This window comes from Psittacula echo (genome assembly GCF_963264785.1).
Source record: "Psittacula echo genome assembly, chromosome: 3".
NCBI classification, from domain to species: domain Eukaryota; kingdom Metazoa; phylum Chordata; class Aves; order Psittaciformes; family Psittacidae; genus Psittacula; species Psittacula echo.
Window position 1 is genome coordinate 8537211 of NC_137736.1, and position 18294 is coordinate 8555504.

The 18294-nt window shown below is 46.7% G+C and overlaps 2 protein-coding genes across 2 annotated transcripts in view; both read left to right on the top strand.

Moving 5' to 3' along the window:
• Nucleotides 1-6900, top strand: part of CASR (calcium sensing receptor) — a gene marked incomplete at both ends in the record, with an annotated part of 41299 nt that extends 34399 nt beyond the window's left edge. The window contains 2 exons of the mRNA XM_080613169.1: nucleotides 2431-2554; nucleotides 5450-6900. Of these exons, the coding sequence (XP_080469295.1) occupies nucleotides 2431-2554; nucleotides 5450-6900 (1575 nt within the window). The remainder of the gene's footprint in view (nucleotides 1-2430; nucleotides 2555-5449) is intronic.
• A 3946-nt stretch (nucleotides 6901-10846) lies between these two features.
• On the top strand, nucleotides 10847-16853 carry LOC308218892 (cystatin-B-like). Its single transcript, XM_080613395.1, has 3 exons — nucleotides 10847-10950; nucleotides 15201-15302; nucleotides 16047-16853. The coding sequence occupies exons 1-3, from the start codon at nucleotides 10885-10887 to the stop codon at nucleotides 16173-16175; spliced, it is 297 nt and encodes a 98-aa protein (XP_080469521.1). The 5' UTR covers nucleotides 10847-10884; the 3' UTR covers nucleotides 16176-16853.
• Nucleotides 16854-18294: the final 1441 nt, after the last annotated feature.

Below are 18294 nucleotides of genomic sequence, written 5' to 3' on the forward strand. Positions count from 1 at the left end.
TGGCAGAACTTGATGAAATTCCCCACAGAATACTTAAGAAGGCAGCCAAAGCAATCTCAAAAGTACTAGCAATTTATATTTGATCAATGTGGAGGATGGGTGATGTCTCAAAGGATTAGAGGAGGGTGATTGTAAGGATTGTAATCTCAAAATTGTAATCTCAAAGGATTACAGGAGGGCACCTGTTTTTAAAAGCAGAGATAGGACAGCCAAGGGAATTACACACAATTGAGCTGGGTTTCAATAACCTCAAAAACTAAATAAAAAAACCCTATTAAACAGTTTATAAGCACAGGATAGTAAAATGATAAGAAAAAGCAAAATGCATTTGTCAAGATGAAATCATGCCAGGCCAATTTAATGTTCCTCCTTGGAAGCTCAGTCAGCTTAGTAGATAATGGGAAAGCAGTGCATAACTTCAGTCAGGCCTTTGATTCAGCCCTGTTCAAAATCAGCAGTGACTGTCTCGACTGGTGAAGTCCTCTTGGTGGATGCACTGCATGCTGAAAGACGGTCCCAAGGAATAGGTATTAACAGCAAAGAGTGCTTCAAGTGGGGAGCTTCAGAGATTTGTCCTGGATGTGTATCTGTCCAATGAATTATGCAGTCCTGATTAACAGCTTAGAAACAGTGTTCCCAAACTGTGCTGCACCTATACTTCAGAGTGATAGGCAACAGCGGCCACACTCAGCTGCAGGTGAATATCAAAATGGGCATCCCCACGTAGGAGCTGCCACTATCAAGGCAACTTACTTGCAGTACTCATGTACCTTGTGGCTGAGATCAGTGCCTGCATACAGGAAATACCCAAATCATATCCCAGACTCACCACCTAAGTGTATCCACGTAGTAGTTTCCTGAGATCAGCATTTGGGCAAACTAGCAGTAAACTTACAAAAAGATGAACGGAGGCTTCCAACCAGAGCATCCCTTAAGTATGTATGGATCATAGTACTTTGCTGGCAGTGGAAATTGTGGGTTTACCTCCCCTGAGCTAGGAAACTCATCTGTGCTACCTCTTCCCTTAATTTAGTTAGGAAAAGGGTGAGTCCAACCTCCAGTTGTGCTCCCCAGTAAAGAAGGCCCAGGCTTCCACTTACTATGCTGAACTCATTGTCAGTGTGCATTAGGCATGCAGGGAACATACCCATGCAACCACTTGCTGCAGGGATATGACCATGCCCAGGTGGACTCACACACAGCGTAAGTGCACAGCCAGCAGGTGACACAGCTCATCATTTGCAGCAGCAGAAACCTGGAAGCCTTTGGATTTGTGTATAGATGCCAGTTTGCATCTTTAGATGCTCAATGTTCAAAAAACAAGACCATTCTTTCATACGGAAACTCCTCTGGTTTAGTTAATTTACCTGTTTTGTTTCTGGGTTGGAGAGGGTCTTCAGGAAACAAGAGGAACTGGGTTTCAAGAAACTCTTTTAATTCACAGAATCACAGAATCACAGAATATTAGGAATTGGAAGGGACCTCAAAAGATCATCTAGTCCAATCACCCTGCCAGAGCAGGAACACCTAGATCAGGTTGCAGGAACACCTAGATGAGGTTACACAGGAAGGTGTCCAGGCGGCTTTTGAATGTCTCCAGAGAAGGAGACTCCACAACCTCCCTGGGCAGCCTGTTCCAGTGTTCCGTCACCCTCACTGAGAAGTTTCTTCTCAAATTTAAGTGGAATCTCTTGTGTTCCAGCTTGAGCCCACTACCCCTTGTCTTACCATTGGTTGTCACCGAGAAGAGCCTGGCTCCATTTTCGTGACACTCACCCTTTATATATTTATAAACCTTAATGAGGTCACCCCTCAGTCTCCTCTTTTCCAAACTAGAGGCCCAGCTCCCTCAGCCTTTCCTCATAAGGGAGATGCTTCACTCCCTTAATCATCTTTGTCGCCCTGTGTTGGACTCTCTCCAGCAGTTCCCTGTCCTTCTTGAACTGAGGGGACCAGAACTGGACACAATATTCCAGATGTGGTCTCACCAGGGCAGAGTAGAGTAACAAATTCCCATTAATTTGTTAGTACCAATATGCAATATATGGAATATATTTGCAAGGTTGACTCAAATTCCTGCCAGTAGAGATTGATTGTCTTTTAACACTCTAATGACCATTTTCTGGTATTTGTATCATGGGTCACATATAAGTTCACAGTGCCCACAACACAGAAGAGATTACAAAGATCTGCTGATCTACCATCCCCTGATGTGGTCTTTCAAACAAATACAACTACAGTGAGCTGGGGACAAACTACTGTGCAAAATGTCTGTTGTGTGGCGCAAAGAGGTGAGCCTCTGAGGTTCTCCATCCAGCATGCTAGTCAAGCAATAACACCCTTGGAGGAAGTCCAGGGTCCCGTTGTAGAAAAGCTGCACATGAGACACTGACACCCTCCTTTAACCCTCCTTGGGCTCTTTTCTTGCAGGTGCCTTTCTCTAACTGCAGCAGGGACTGCCTCCCAGGCACGAGGAAGGGCATCATTGAGGGAGAGCCCACCTGCTGCTTCGAGTGCGTGGACTGCCCCGACGGGGAGTACAGCGATGAAACAGGTAATACCCCCGGAGCTGTGCTGGGCTTGCAGAGGACAACTCGAGCCCCTGGTCATCACCTGCAGTTGTGCTGAGAGCACTTCCCTGCAGTGCTGAGCTGGGGGCTGCCTTGCCAGGGGGCTTCACAGAAGGTCTGCAGGGGCTTCTGAAAAGCTTGCAGGAGTTGAGTCCTGTGGCCCCCAGATCCTGTCTTCCGCTAAACCTGCTTGTCCCTGCTGTGCTCAGTTACAAAAGTTAAAGCAAAGAACTTGAGAAAAAGACTTGCATATAGGAAGCCTCTCAGGCAGCCACAAGTAATCTCCATTGCACTGTAGCAGTAGCTTTTATTCCTCAAAAAAAAACCTGAGGGAAGGAGACACTTCCTACCCTAATCCTAAATTCCATAGTTATCTGTCCACCTCCATCTCTTCCTCATGTTAGTATGGTTTTATTTCATGCTTTATGAAGAAATAAAGTCAGTTCCATCCCTGACTTCACAAGCAGAGAGGATTATTTCCCTTTATGGAATCATCAACCACAGTTTCTGTTGAGCACTGGCACTGCAAGAGACCAAAATCTCTGGGTCTTACCAAACACCCATGGACATCTTATTTGTTGGTTTCAGTGGGAGCTTGGATCAAGCCACTCAGGTTCTGCAGTGGAGGGAAAAAGTAGCCTCAGTTTTAGAACTAACTGAAAAATTCTGTATTTCCAACACCATTAGTGCTCCCTCAGTGCTGGGCAATGAAGGCAAATAAATCCTTTCAGAACAGTAGTTCCCTCCACACTGAAGAGCACTTGGGATCTCCTCACACCCCTTCCAGCAACACTGGTCGCAGTGCACACTTGCAGACCTTGGCCGAGACGAAAACTTCAGTAAGCTGCTTGCAACGCTTAAAGCAAGCATTCTTCTTTGGGAGAATCTAATTTGTATCATGTCACACAGGAATTCTGTGGTTTTAGCATGAACATACACTACTACAGGACGCTTGGAAGAAGCACTTTCAAATTAAATGGAAGTAGTTCTGGTCATGTGTAATAGGGGTCTTTTGGTGTTTTCCTCATGATTTTGAGAGCTAGCACTTGGTGCACTGGTGAAGTCTATGGGGCTGAGGGGGCACATGAACTGCCTTCTGACAGTTTCCTGCTTCAATTTCAGCTGACAGTAATGCTCTTTATTTCCTTTGATTGCCAGTCTTATAGGCATAGAGAGCAGTTTTACAACCAGTCTCATCCAGCTGAGAGAGCGGTGCTATTGAAGGAGACAATCTGTTGTGTCCTCTCACAGCTGCTTGCTCCCACCCTTTGTCTGGGAGCAGCACTGGTACTCTGCAACCAGGGTGGGTTGTAATGAATCTCTAGTCTTCCTGAAAACTAGCTCTTGGCAGGCTGAATTTCCAGCTAGAATGAGAAGCTGTGTGACCTCTAGTGCTAACACAAAGAAAAGGCCGGAATGAGCAGCCTTGGGGGAGGCGAGAGATCTGGTTTACTCCCTTCTGTGGCAGCATGGTCTCTGGGTCACCTCAAGACAACAGTGAAAGCACATCTTTAGGATGCAGTGCTGGATAGCTGCCCCTGTCTCTGGTAGAGGTGGATGAAATCCCTGCTATGTGAAGTTAGCTCTGCCTTGCCTGCAGTTTGCAGGAGATTTCAGGTGAAAGACACAAGAAAAATCAAAGTGTTGGTTCAATGGATGTAAATGAAATGACACATGGTGATGGGACCTTCTGACTGAGCTTTTGCATCTAGTGCCAGTTTTTCACATCAACAGCTTAGGTGAGGCAATCAGTTCTTAGGAAAGCAGTATCAGGTCACAGATGCTCCTTCCAACTAACCCTGCAGGAGAGAGCCTGAAATCCTCTGTCCTTATTAGCTGGGTATTTCTATCTTTCTCATTAGCACCATGCTCTGCTTTGGAAGCTATGCTCTGAGTCTCTGTGCTCAGGTGCAAAGCTCAGAGGGAGGCTGCTGGTAAAGGAGTTTTCTGAATGTTTGTTCCCAGAACTCACTGCAGCCCATTGCTATCCTGCTGGAATCCTAAAGGCTGAGGTAGGTTGTGACTTCCAGCTCACTGCTCTCAACCCCTTTGCACTGCCATCAAAGGAGTCATGACTGTCTCTGCTGGAGGCCAAGACCCATTTGGATCAAAGGAGAAGACCAGAAGCAGCAGGTTCTTGCCTTTTGATCGTGGCAGCCATTGGAGACATACGTTGCCATCCCAGCAGGCGTAACTAGTTTCATGCAGAGGAAAGAGATGGAGGCATCAATTTTCCCTCTGAAAGTACCAGTGGGACACTTTGCCGGGTGTGGGGAGAGTGATATCTTTAACACACATCTTCCCCTGACGTTCCAACATGAAACGAGAGTGTGCTGGGAGTCAAGGGCATTGCCTGCCTTCAAGAAAGAGCAATTTAAACACTTCCAAGACTCGCCTCTGTAGAATATGAAACAGGATCTCAAAGCACTAAAGAAGGCAGGCACGTTTTTAATTTTCTCTGTGATAGAGACATGCAGGATGTTTCACATGATGATAAAAGTGTGAGAGATAAAAAGACAGAGAGAAGTAGATGATAAAAATGAAGGAACAGGAAGAAAGAGGAACAGTGAGTGCCTGTGTTACAGTAGTTGGAAAGTTTTGCCAGGAAATGGATTCCAAAAACACAAGTGCAGGGGCAGGACTTTCCAGCTTAAAGCTGGAACTAAGCATGCCTTGTGATCTCCTGCCTGTGGGAGGCCGGTTGTTTCAGTGTAAAACACTCTGAAACACCAACATACAATTCTGTGAATCTGCAGACACCTGAAGGGAACACCCATGTATTTAAGATGGAGGCTGGTATGTAGCCTCAATGCATGTCAACCCACATTTCAGCCTCTCAGTGTGACAAACCTTCCCTCTCCCTGTCACTTCTTTTTCAGATGCAAGTGCCTGTGACAAGTGCCCTGAGGATTACTGGTCCAATGAGAACCACACATCATGCATCCCCAAGCAGATAGAATTTCTGTCCTGGACTGAGCCCTTTGGGATCGCTCTGACTCTCTTTGCTGTGCTGGGAATTTTCCTGACCTCTTTTGTCCTGGGAGTCTTCACCAAATTTCGCAACACACCCATTGTCAAGGCCACAAACCGGGAGCTGTCCTATCTCCTCCTCTTCTCCTTGCTCTGCTGCTTCTCCAGCTCATTATTCTTCATTGGTGAGCCCCAGAACTGGACTTGCCGTCTGCGGCAGCCAGCTTTCGGCATCAGCTTTGTCCTCTGCATCTCCTGCATCCTGGTCAAAACCAACCGTGTCCTGCTCGTCTTTGAGGCAAAGATCCCCACAAGCCTCCACCGAAAGTGGTGGGGCCTCAATCTCCAGTTCCTCCTAGTCTTCTTGTGCACATTTGTACAGATTGTCATCTGTGTGATTTGGCTTTACACAGCCCCACCATCCAGTTACCGAAACCATGAACTGGAGGATGAGATTATCTTCATCACCTGCCATGAAGGCTCCCTGATGGCCCTTGGCTTCCTCATTGGCTATACTTGTCTCCTGGCAGCCATCTGCTTCTTCTTTGCCTTCAAGTCTCGAAAGCTGCCTGAGAATTTTAATGAAGCCAAGTTCATCACCTTCAGCATGCTAATATTCTTCATTGTGTGGATCTCCTTCATCCCTGCATACGCCAGCACATATGGCAAGTTCGTCTCTGCTGTGGAGGTGATCGCGATATTGGCTGCCAGCTTTGGGCTCCTGGCCTGCATCTTCTTCAACAAAGTCTACATCATCCTCTTCAAGCCCTCCCGCAACACAATCGAGGAGGTGCGCTGCAGCACAGCTGCCCATGCTTTCAAGGTGGCTGCCAGGGCCACGCTGAGGCGGAGCAATGTGTCACGCAAACGCTCCAACAGCCTGGGGGGCTCCACCGGATCCACTCCTTCCTCCTCCATCAGCAGCAAGAGCAATCACGAAGACCCCTTTCCTCTACCAGCCTCCGCTGAGCGGCAGCGCCAGCAGCAGCGTGGCTGCAAGCAGAAAGTCAGCTTTGGGAGTGGCACAGTCACCCTGTCACTGAGCTTCGAGGAGCCGCAGAAGAACGCCATGGCCAACAGGAATGCCAAGCGCAGGAACTCCCTGGAGGCCCAGAACAGCGATGAAAGCCTGATGCGGCACCGGGCCCTGCTTCCCCTGCAAAACAGCGAGCCCCTCAGCACTGAGCCCGGCTTCCATGCAGCTTCCAGCCCAGAGACCAGCTCGCAGGAGTCGGTGGTGGGTGACACCAAAGAAGAGGTACCAAGCCCTGAGGTGGAGCCTTCCCTGCCATCAGCTAACTCCCGAAATTTTATAGGCACTGGAGGTGGCTCTGTAACAGAGAACACAGTACATTCCTAACAAAAGAAGATCGTGAAAAGCACAACAGCCCCCAAGAGGAACTTGCTCAATTCTTGCTTCTGAATGGGAAAGACAACAAAGACACATTCCTGTGACACAGCCCCACCAAACCTTACTGTTAGCACTGGCATGGTAACACACATGCCTTCAGAGGAAGGACTGTGTCTGGGGAGCCTTGGACTGGATTTGCTTTCGCTTTATTGAAACCAGGACATCTCAGAAGGACAAGTGAAGATTGCCTCTGGTGGGGCTTAAGCAGAAGTCTGCATGCTGCCTTGCCTCCATAAGCTTTTCCTGCCAGACTGCAACTCAGCTGACTATGGGAGGCACTAGGCAATTCCATTATACTCTGCTTTTACATTTATGTATAATATTCCTCTTTCCCACTATGTATAATATTCCCTCTTTATCCAGTATATGTGATCTGTAACCATGTGCATCAGGACTCTCAGCTCTACCAAAAGCAAGGTACACGGTTTCACTTGGGGAAAGCACGGTCATGGGGAAAATAAAAAAGCCCCCAACATCCTGCATGCTGTGTACAGCCAAGGGTGTGAACATGTAAAGTATTTAATGTGACAGAGCGCCCTGCTATTTATATTTAGTAATGTCCCAATCTCTCCCTTCTGCCCAGAAGGAAATACTGGACAATACTCTTCATAGACTCCATTGCACTAGCCCATCCTACTGGTTTCCTCCAGCTGAGATAGTTTTACCTCCAGCCTGCCTGCTTTAATGGAGGGGGAGAACAGCTTATAAATCCCTCCCAGAGAACGCTGTGAGAGCACAATGAGATGTATCCATGATCGATTATGTCGCTAGTAGTTGTATGCTTAACAAAGTGTTGCTGCTGTAATATTCCACATGGCATACATGGCTAACCCTTTCGCACCATAGTCAGTGTTGTGCTTTGCCATATTAATCTGCCTTGCACCTACACAGAGCATTGAGCTAATTGTGATGATACTGGTGGGCCTGATACAAAGCAAATGAAACAAGTGAAATTGAGTTAGGTGTGGAGAAATAGCCTCCAAGAGTGGTAATATGATTGCAGGAATGGATGAGCATCTAAGTGTGTGTGATGGTACATGACTGGATGAGGAGGATGTACAGGCCTGGGCTCTGAGACACGCACAAAGACAAATGGATAAATCAGATATGTTTTGGCTCCTATAGGCCACCTATTAGGTTATTTCCCTCCTGACCCATCTTGAATAGAGGGCACTTAGCTCAAGAAGGGTGGACTGCACTGAAATTAAAAAAGTAAGGACTTAAGAAGAGAGCATAGCAGAACTTCATTACTCTTGTCCCACTCCCCCAAAAGCAGACATAAGCGCTCCTGGTTTTGCAAGGCACGCCTGGTTCTTCTCCATCCATGCTGGAAAGGTTAAAGTAAGAGAGTCATTAGAAGAGAGATTTGGTGGAGCCTCATGAGAGAAAAAGCACCCTTCAACAGCCTGGCAGGAGGGGGTGGGTTACATTGCAGAACTGATTTCCCTCTTCCCAGATCCCATGTGCAAGAACAACTGACTGACATGAAGATGTAAGCACCCTCCCTCATCAAGGATGAAGGTAATCTTGACCAGTATGGAAAGGTCTGCAGCCTAGTGTGAGCAGAGGTGAAAGGACTATGTGAATGCGTTAGGGAAAATACCACAATTCTCTTGTTACTGTTTTTGCTTGGTTGTTCTTTTGCCAGGGCAGGAAATAAAACTTACAGGCGAGATTACTGCATAAAAACTTTGTTTTGCCACCTCCACTTGTTGCTAAGAACAGGGGTTTTGGCTTAGGAGAGCAAAATGGAAGTCCAGAAGCCCAAGAAGCCTGCTATTCAGACAAGTTATTTTAGCCCGTTTGGTGATCTGTTGCATCCCCCTCAGAGTGGGCTCAAAATTTGATTACAGCACATAAGAACCAATCTGACTTCAACTGCAAAATACAAGTATTTGAGTTTCAAGAGCTCTGTTTCAAACTCAAAAAGAAAAACTAGTTTGAAAACACAAATCCTTGTGGCCACAGTTTCGGAAACCACATTCCACCCCTGGACCCACTGAAAGTTGCTCAAAAAACTGGTCCCTTCTTACCATGGCTTCCAGGCCTAGTTTGGGTTATGGAATCGAGATCCTTGGTCTCCTCAGTCTGACTGCACGAACGGAGATAGGCACTAGGTGGCAGAAAGGGCTAAAAAAGTACTTCTGCTGTGGCCCATTCTTCCCAAAATGTCAGTAAGCAAACAGTTTTAGTGCTAGTGAATCCTTCCTACGGGCCAAACCCAAACTGAAGAGAAACTGATGGCACTAAAAGCAGAGAAGAGCTTAATGGATGAAATGAAAATGACACAAGACACAAACCAAAGACTGCACAAACACGTGCAACATGAGAAACAAAAAGGCACCATCGGCTGCCTTAGTTGGAGAACAATATTCACTGGCTAGGCACACAGTAGGTAATGTTGACATTTGAGTGGTTTTCATTCTTTACATGTTTTTTACCTCTTTACATCTGCTTAAAAGGAATTTATAGCCTGGCACACAATGAGGCTCCAACGACTGCCATAATATTACAGCAACAGATCAACCGTGCTCAGTTTGCTGGGGAACTCCCATCCACCCTCAGTGCACACCCACCTGGAGTTCTAAGCCTCAAGCGCCACACGCTGTGTGAGAGCCGCTCCTGCAGCCTGTTGAAGTGACACATACACTAGATGCAAAGAAAGTTAAGCAGAAAAGGACCCCTTCCGTGAAGGCGACTTGAAGCCAGACCTCTTTTCCCATGTACGTACATGTCCCATGCAGAGGGTGTACGTTCTCTCCTGCCAAGTCCAGCATAAGGGATTTGCTCAGACACCCACCCAAAAGCCGGTCACTCAAAAACCAGTGTCACACAAGACAATACTGATGTTGGGTAACACCCTTCTGTTGAAAGCTCAAGCCTGAGAACCTCCGCTGGCATGTCCCACTAGAAGTTGCCCACGTGAATAACTGCCCCATCCCCACCCCAACCCCTACCATGGCTCAAAAACCTACTGGAAAGTATGTGCCACTGTGGTTTTTCCTGAACCAACCAACAGCAAAGCAACAACAGAGTGTATCTGCTCTGTGGTGGGATTTCTATTGGCAAACTTGGCTGAGAAGAGCCCGATCCTTCATCCCCACTCTGCTCACAAACCTGGCAGAGCTCTGCTTTCCCAAAGCCCCAGCAGAGTGTTTATTTGCCCTCCACAGCAGAGAGAGATGGTACCACGGGAAAGAAATCCTGCTTCCTCATTCTGTTTCATGCTTCTCACCATGTCATCCGTACCAGTGCAGGAGGTCCATCCAGTAGGCAGTACCTGCTGCTGTAAAATTTAGGGTTATATTTACTGAATTTTCCAAGAGATGCTGGGAAGCAGGGGGAGGAAGGTAGGTTTTTGTTCCTGTTTTTCCAAGAAATATGGATGTTTGGTGGGATATATAGCTAAAGAGCTGGCCATTCAGACTGCAGTCTCACCAGGGGGGGTCTCAAAAGCTGGATAATTCAACATGGCCTTCAGTTTGCTGGCTGAGGAACAGCAAAATCAGCCTGGGAGAGGGAACAACATGGTGAACAAGGGAGTCCCGGACACGGAACTTGCCATGGTAAAGCGAAAGGTGACAGCTGCTGGAAAACGTGACACACGGGGAAAGACAAGTGGAGGCAAGGACAACCCTTGTGTGGACCTGTCACAGCGGTGTCACCGGTGGGACCGTCCTGCAGGAGCTTTTATTGCGATTCGCTTCCAGCTTTCCCCTGTTCTACCTTCCTGCCAAGCCAGTGAAGGCTGGTCCCGCTGTGCTGTACCACAACCACCCCAGCCCGCCTGCCCCCTGCTGCCACAGCACTCACTCAGCTCCGCGGACCACCCGCCCCAGGACCCGCCCGGTGCCGCCTCCGATCCCGCCCCGCCACCAGGCCCGGCCCCCCGCGGGAGAGGAAGGGTCGGAGCGGAACGGAATTGCTGCCACCATGTTGTGTGGCGGCGCCTCGGCGGTCCGGCCTGCCACCGGCGAGACGCAGCAGATAGTGGACGAGGTGAGGGGCTCGGGGGAGCCCCGGGCAGGGCCTGGTGGCGAGTGTCCTGGGGTTGCACTCATCGGACATGTTGGCGGTCGGAGCCCGCCGGCTTGGGCTGCCGCCGGGCTGGGCCTCCCCGACGGGGGACGCACCAACCAGCGGTAGGTTTGAATGCGCCGACGGGCCCCGACTCCCGTGCAGGGGATCGCGGGGCCCGGGTGTGCGTGTGCGCAGCTGAGCGCGGAGACGCCTTTACTCCCATCAGGGTAAAAGCAGGAAGGCTGGCAAGCGGCGGGGATGTGTGCGCAGTCCCTGCCCTCCGCGTGCTTGGCCGAGCGTGGCTTTATGCAGAGTAGGTTCAGCATTTTAGAAGGACGTTTGTGAGGGATTTAGAGAAGATCCGTAGGCAGCGTTAGCTGCTCAGGGAGAGCTGGGGTGTGCCCAGCTCCATTCCTGGCTCTGCAGGTGGGTGATGTGTTACCTACCAGCGTCAGTGCAGGGCCACTGGGCAGCTCTAGCGTGTGCGTGTTCTTGAGCTTAAGGAAGGACCTCAGATGGTTTTTACAAAGTCTAAACCTTGTAGCCACGTTGGTCTATTGGGTTTTGGTTGCTTGTTTGTTTGGGGGCCTTCTGGAGGGTATCAGCGGATAAGCAAACTTTGCTGCTTCTGCTATTTCCTAACACAGAATAAAGCTCTAATCACTGCCGGCTCCCAATCCTGATACTACTTACAGTAACTTAAGTGCTGCCCATGTTTTTACTCAGAAAATGTCAATGTACAACTGAAGTTCTTTCAAAGCACGTGGTGGTGTTTCAGTCACGAGAAACCCAATTCCTTCTGCTTTTTGGTTTTAGGTAGGGTGTGTCAAGCCAGTGAAGAAAGATGAAGGACGAGCTCCAGCTTCTTATGTGCTTTGTCATTGTTTATTCCTTGGGTTTATTCCCCAGGCTGCAGCTGTTTCTAAACATGAACAGAGTGCCCAAAGGCACAATAGTCATTGAAATTAACGTTTAGCTTGTAGAATCTGATGATTTTGCATTTAAAAAAGAAATACGTGCATCTCCTAAGCACCAGCCTGGGTTTGCAGTAATAAGAACATTACTGAGAGTTGCTGAGTCACAATTACTGTTTTGACCTGACAGGGCCTACCTGTCGTGTTAATGGTAATGCAGATATGCAATTAGCATTGCACATGGGCTGAACACTAGGTTTGAAATCCTGATTTTGTATTCTGTGGCAGGCTGAAGAGTACAAAAACAACACCCAGTTGGATTCAGAAGTGAACATAATTAACAAAAATCTGGCATTTTCATTTAAATCACACAATTACTTCAAAGTTTGTCCAGCTTGTTTTGACTGCCAGTTTAAATTACTGAAATACATGTGAGTAAACCCAAAATGTCACAGACAGTGAAGGAAACATTAGTTCTGTTAAGTAAAGGTAGATATCTCAAATTGTTTTGTTTGCTTAAAATCAAATCTTTGTGGAGATTTGTTAGAGCCTGCCAGTTCGCTTGCCATAAATACATTTCCAGTTCTTGCCTCCATTGTATTGTTTCATAAGAATTCTGGTGATGACCAGATGTGGCCCTGGCAGGCACTGCTGCTCACCTAGAGCAGGTACAGCATGAGACAGAGCAGGACATCTTCCTTCTGATGGTGTCTGGTTTAGGAGTCCCATAGGCACTGCCTCTCCACTGCAGGGATTTCTACCCAAGCCTGTTCAGCCTTTGGCTTGTCACTGGCAGCTGTGGCAGAGGTTATTCAGGGTGATTTTGAGCCATCTGCTTTTTAGTAACTGCTCTGAGACTAAGCAAAAGGGCCACACTGAACAGCAAAGAGCTTGTGGAGTATGATCATTTTCAGCCCTGTCATTGAACCACAGATTGTTTGGGTGGGAAAGGACTGCATCTTCTGCCTAAATGCAGGGTCAGCAGCCCCGGGCTCCTTTTGTCCAGTCAGGTCTGAGGATGGGAACTGCACAGCTTCTCTGAACAACCTGCTGTAGTGCGGGAGTGTCCCCAGGGGAAAAGCTTTCCTTATACCCAGTCTGAACCTACAGGTTTCAGTTTATGACCATTGTGTCTCATTATTCGACCATCACCCCTCAGTGACCTGACTCCTTGTAGATACTGGAAAGCCTCAATGCCTCCTCTTCTCCAGGCTGAGCAAGCTCATTTTCTTCTCACAGCACAAATGCTCCAGACATCTGAGCTCCTACAGTTTATTGACATCTTTCTTGTATTGCAGACCAAAAACTGGACACAATATTCCAAATGTTCTCCAACAAGTGCCAAGTGATAATTTCCTGCCTCTCTCTTCCAGCTAGGTTCCTGCTGATGCGGCCTGGTATTGTGTTACTGGGGCACAGTGCTGGCTCATATTTAGTGCATTGTCCACCAGGACCCCCAGACCTAGACTGAGATCATGAACTAGCAGGGTGGGCTGATACCAGCTCTTGCAGAGCATTTCCCTCTGGGCTCTCCCTCTCCATACTGAATCAGGATGCTCACTAGTGACTGGTAACATGCTGTGGTGAGTCAGTGCCATAAGCTTGCAGCCACGTCTGGCTCTGAGCTGTCTGTGGTCATGGAGCCCAGTGATCAGCTTCCTGGTGGAAATACAAAATGTGCTGAGCCAGAGCACTTCTGAGACTACAAAACCAACCTTGTACAGTGCCTAGGATTGCTAAAGGAGCACAGGGCAGGATAGGGTCAGTGGGATACCTATGTCTGCCCTCTCCCCTGCTTGAGATTTGTAGTTGTACCTCTGGTGATGGCAAATGAAACCACTTGCTCCTTCCTCTGACTCAAGGCAAAGGAAAAGTGGAGGACTGAGTCAGTGTGCTTTCTGGGCCTGTGCCCTTCCTTGCATCTTAGAATGCAAGCTTGTTGGGTGCACTTTGATTTCCATATGGCAAAAAACATGTACAAAAGCATCCAAACATCATTATCCTACTTCTGATGTACTGTTCATAGCCTGGAAGAAGTGTAGAGACCTCTGAAAGAAGAGGTGCAGTATGGTCATGGTTCCCAGGGACAGGATGGTCACTGCTGAGCTGTCTTGGAAGGGCACCAGAGTCTGGTCCTGTGACTTCTCAGTGCTGGGAGAGGTGGGAGAACGTATCCTATTGCAGGAATTGTTTCTGTTCCTACTTCACCAAGAGCAGTGGCAAACTGGCACTTGTTTTCTCCCAAGGAAGCAGGAGGGATTCAGGCAGGAAAGCAAATGTATTTATTCCACTTGAATTTAGGAAGAAGGGGAAGTACACCATGACTGAAAAGAGATCTGCTCACTGCTTGGTACAGTTACACTCAGAGTGGAGGGAAGGCTACATAATGATGCAGTGCAGGAGCCAAGGCCTGGGTAGAACTGCACTTGCAGCAAGGACTTCCAAGACTAATTCACCTCACCCTTGTAAACAAAGCCTGAAATCATCTGCTTTCCTGACCAGGAATTTCACCATCTAGCCATGGTGTTCTAGAGAGTCAAGCGTGGGAGAGAAAAACTGGAACTCTTACGAGTTCATGCCTCCCTCTGGGGTGTTGGACAAGTTATTCTGACTTCTTGAGCACTGATTTTACACTCTGAAAACTCGGTTGATAACTCAGAAGGCTTTATGGTTCTGTTATTTTTAGGAAAATATTTGCAGTTTTAAAATGTTACAGATTCCAGCAAATACGGAAGAGCTATCAAATAAGAGTTGTAAAAGCCAAAGCTTGGATAGTTTGGTTTCAAAGCTTAATTTGTGGATGGATGTCTGTTCTGTGATGCTGGATCAGTAAGAACTTGGTTCTGAATTTGAAAAGGGAGCTAATGCTGAAGTGGCCCTTTTTCTTGTAAGAATGATGTCTATTGAAATCTTCTCTTTAACAAGATCTATAGTCCCATGCATTTAGATACTGAACCACTTTACAACTTTACACTTGTTGTTAGATATACAGGACAGAAAGAGAAGCTGAGATATCAACAGAGGAAATAATTTGTCAAATAAATCTGGAATACCCTCACAGTTCTCTGTTGGAGTCTCCAGACTTGGCGACTGAATCACACCGCTGTCCTGGCTTTGCTTCTGTCTGCATTTCTGGTCCTGCTTTAACACAAAACTTAGCATTATTAATTTTTATTTCTTAATAACTAAGAAAAGCAGGAATTCTCTGTGTGGGAATTCAGCAGCAGTGACCTGAAGGGTGCTGGAGCACACATAGTGTAGGCTTTAGGTCCTGAATACTTGCATTAGTCTTAAATAACCTATTGTTTCCTTAAGGTGAAATCTCAGCTAGAAGAAAAAGAAGGGAAAACCTTTGATGTCTTCACTGCCGTGGAGTTTAAAACTCAGGTGGTTGCTGGAACAAACTACTTCATCAAGGTAAAGGATGCTGAGCAATGAGGTTTTATTTTCTTTTTTAATTAACATGTATAATATTTGGAGTAGTGGGGTTTGGTTTTTTATTCTGGTTTGGGTTTTTACTTTCCTAGAGAGGGATGCTTATGATTTGGCCTGAATAAAATAAAAACTCTGTCCATTTAAAAATACCCCAATGTTAAAAAACCAAAATTAATAACCCACCCACCACCCAGCCTGTATTAAATGGAGATAAAAATACTTCTCTGTTTTCATAATTACTTTTACTTTTTAGTTATTTTCTGAAGCTTGGTTTGGGGGATAATTACATGTGTGTGATGTTGAGCACTAACACTGCATTAAGTGAAGTCCAGATGTGCAAAGACACAATAAAGCATCTAACCTGCTCTGACTTTGCCTGTAGTGCTACCACACAACAAACCAAGCACTTGTTGTGCCAGATAAGATGAGAGCATTTTGCATGTATTTAATGCAGTAATCACTTCTCTGCAACTCCTGTCTGATTCCCTCCCTGTATGTTCCCTATCTCTGGCATAGGGAGGATTAACAGGCAAGGAAGAATTAGGTGGTGTTTCCACAGTCATGACTCCCATTCTGGTTTAAAACAAGACCTTACCTTCTGAGGTGATGGGTTTTCTTACTACTTCTCTGCTTCTCCATCCTCGAAACACACCAGTCTACACCATCGCTCCCACTGAAGGCTGCTGCTACTCCATGGAGTAACTCATTGGTTTTCATGCTTTGCAGGTCCATGTTGGCAACAATGAGTTCATGCATCTGCGGGTATTCAGAAGCCTTCCTCATGAGAATAAGCCGCTGAGCCTCCACAGTTATCAGAGCAGCAAGACTAAGCATGATGAGCTGTCTTTTTTCTAGCAAGCTTATCTTGGGTGTTTTATTACGGTTTCTTGTGTGCATTTTCTGTAGGCTGCAAAATAATGATTTCTGTGCCAAAAAAAGGAGAAAAGAAAGTATCTTCTTTTTTTTAACTTAATGCTGGGAAAAAAATTCCATGTTTTTTATGCCATTCCCTTCCTCTGCAGCATCTAAATTTGAGTCACAAGGCTCTCCTTTAACCTCCACTAATGCAAAACGCAAGTGGCTGCACTGACTTCAGTGCAACTTAACTAGAATACTGTGGTTGAGTCCTATTTGTGGACTTCCTTGGTCTGGAAATTGGAAGGGGAGTGACACTAGCACTCGTGTATTTGCAGCAGGGAGCAAGAGGAAAGCCTGAAGCTTTTCTGTGCTGTTCTGCAACTGTGAATATATCTGTAGATTCAAATTGTACTATATATTTTATTGGGAATGACTTGAGGAGAGACTTGAGCTGAAGCAATTTTGAAAGCAGGAGGAGGAGTGTATCTTTTGTAACAAACATTCCCTTGGTAATCATGTTTATGCTCTTGCAGCAGTAGAATATAACGTCCAGTAGAGGGTGTATGAGTTAAAAAGAACCCAAAAATCTTGCTGTTTCCTCAGTCCGAAAGAAAAGTACTGGAAAGGAACTTAAGCTGGACAAGCATTTCTGCACTAATAACAATAAATATTTCTCTTGACTTGACATGGCATATTTGACTCGTGTTTCACTGTTCTCTTTACTGGTTTTCAGTATTGGTTATTATCTTGCTCAAATTTTTTTCCCATATTTTCATACGGGAAATACTTTTTTTTTCATATTCCAGGTAACCTGTTTATGTCTTAATTAGAAATATCTTAATCTGGTGAGAGACATGACAGGTAACAAGAAAGACTTCTGCAATAGAAGGCACACTAAGGAAAATGGGCTCAGTGGAGCAGGGACCTGCTGACAGAGGACACAGAAGAGACTGGGGGACTCAACGCTACCCCTGTCTCAGCTTTTTCTGGTAGGACTTGCTTTCAGGAACTTGAGGTGCCTAAGAGGAGCAGAAAAGTCTGGAGAATGGAAGAATTCCCTCAGCAGAGCTGGATCAGGCTAGGGGAATACTTAAACTGGCTTGACTTGGGCAGTGCCATGGGGTAGGATGGGATGCATCCATGGATGCTTTGGGAGTGGGCCAGTGCCACACTCAATACTCTTTGAAAGGTCATGGGCATGAAGGGAGGTTCCCAAGGACTGGAAGAAAAAAAAATGATGCTCCTATGTTGAAGGAGCATCTGGAGGCTCATCAGCTTCACCTCAGTCCCTGGAAAGGTAGTGGAGCAAATAATGCTGGAATTCATTTCCACAATTATTAAGGACAAAAAGGTGACTGGAAATAGTGTGAGCTTACAAAGTGGAAATCATGATTGATCAATGTGATAGCCCACTAGGATGAGAAATGTCTTGGTAAAGGAGAGAAGAGCTGTGGATGTTATTTACCTTGATTGTTCAGTATGGCTTTGCATGTTGTCTTCCATAGTATCCTCGTAAGGAAACTAAGGGCTAGGTAAGTGGACTGCAAACTAGCTGAATAGCTGTGCTCCAGAAGTTCAGCAGCACCTAGTCCGGCTACATGTCAGTCTCTAGTGGTGCACCATAGAGGCTGATACTGGAACCAATGCTCTTTAACATCTTCATCAATGACCTGGACAATGGGACCAAGTGCATTCTCAGCAGGTTTGTGGATGATACAAAACCCAAAGGTGTGGCTGATACACCTGACGTCTGTGGGCTGCATTAGGAAGGGCACTGCCAGCAGATGGAGAGGCCATTCTCCCCCTTGCACTGATGAGGCCACACCTGGAATGCTGTCTCCTGTTCTGGGCTCCCCAGTACAAGGCAGACTGGGCATCACTTACACATGGTGAGATCCAGAACAGTGCCACCAACATTGCAATCCACCTTTGCTTTGCCACTTAAAGCTACATCTGTGTACTGCCTCTCTGGGTAGTGCTCTCAGAGGCCCCAGAAACCAGCTTCCCCAAGTATGAATATCCAGACCCTGCTCCTAAGCCTGAGGAGCCAGGACAGAAAACTGGTGCTGGGCATCTATGCTCAGCTTCTGCAGCTGCTTTTAATCCAAAATCTTTG

Coding starts and splice junctions, on each gene's coding strand:
- LOC308218892 (XM_080613395.1), top strand. CDS start 10,885: ATGTTGTGTGGCGGCGCCTCGGCGGTCCGGCCTGCCACCGGCGAGACG. Junction 10,951..15,200: donor CGCAGCAGATAGTGGACGAG/GTGAGGGGCTCG, acceptor TGTTTCCTTAAG/GTGAAATCTCAGCTAGAAGA. Junction 15,303..16,046: donor GAACAAACTACTTCATCAAG/GTAAAGGATGCT, acceptor CATGCTTTGCAG/GTCCATGTTGGCAACAATGA.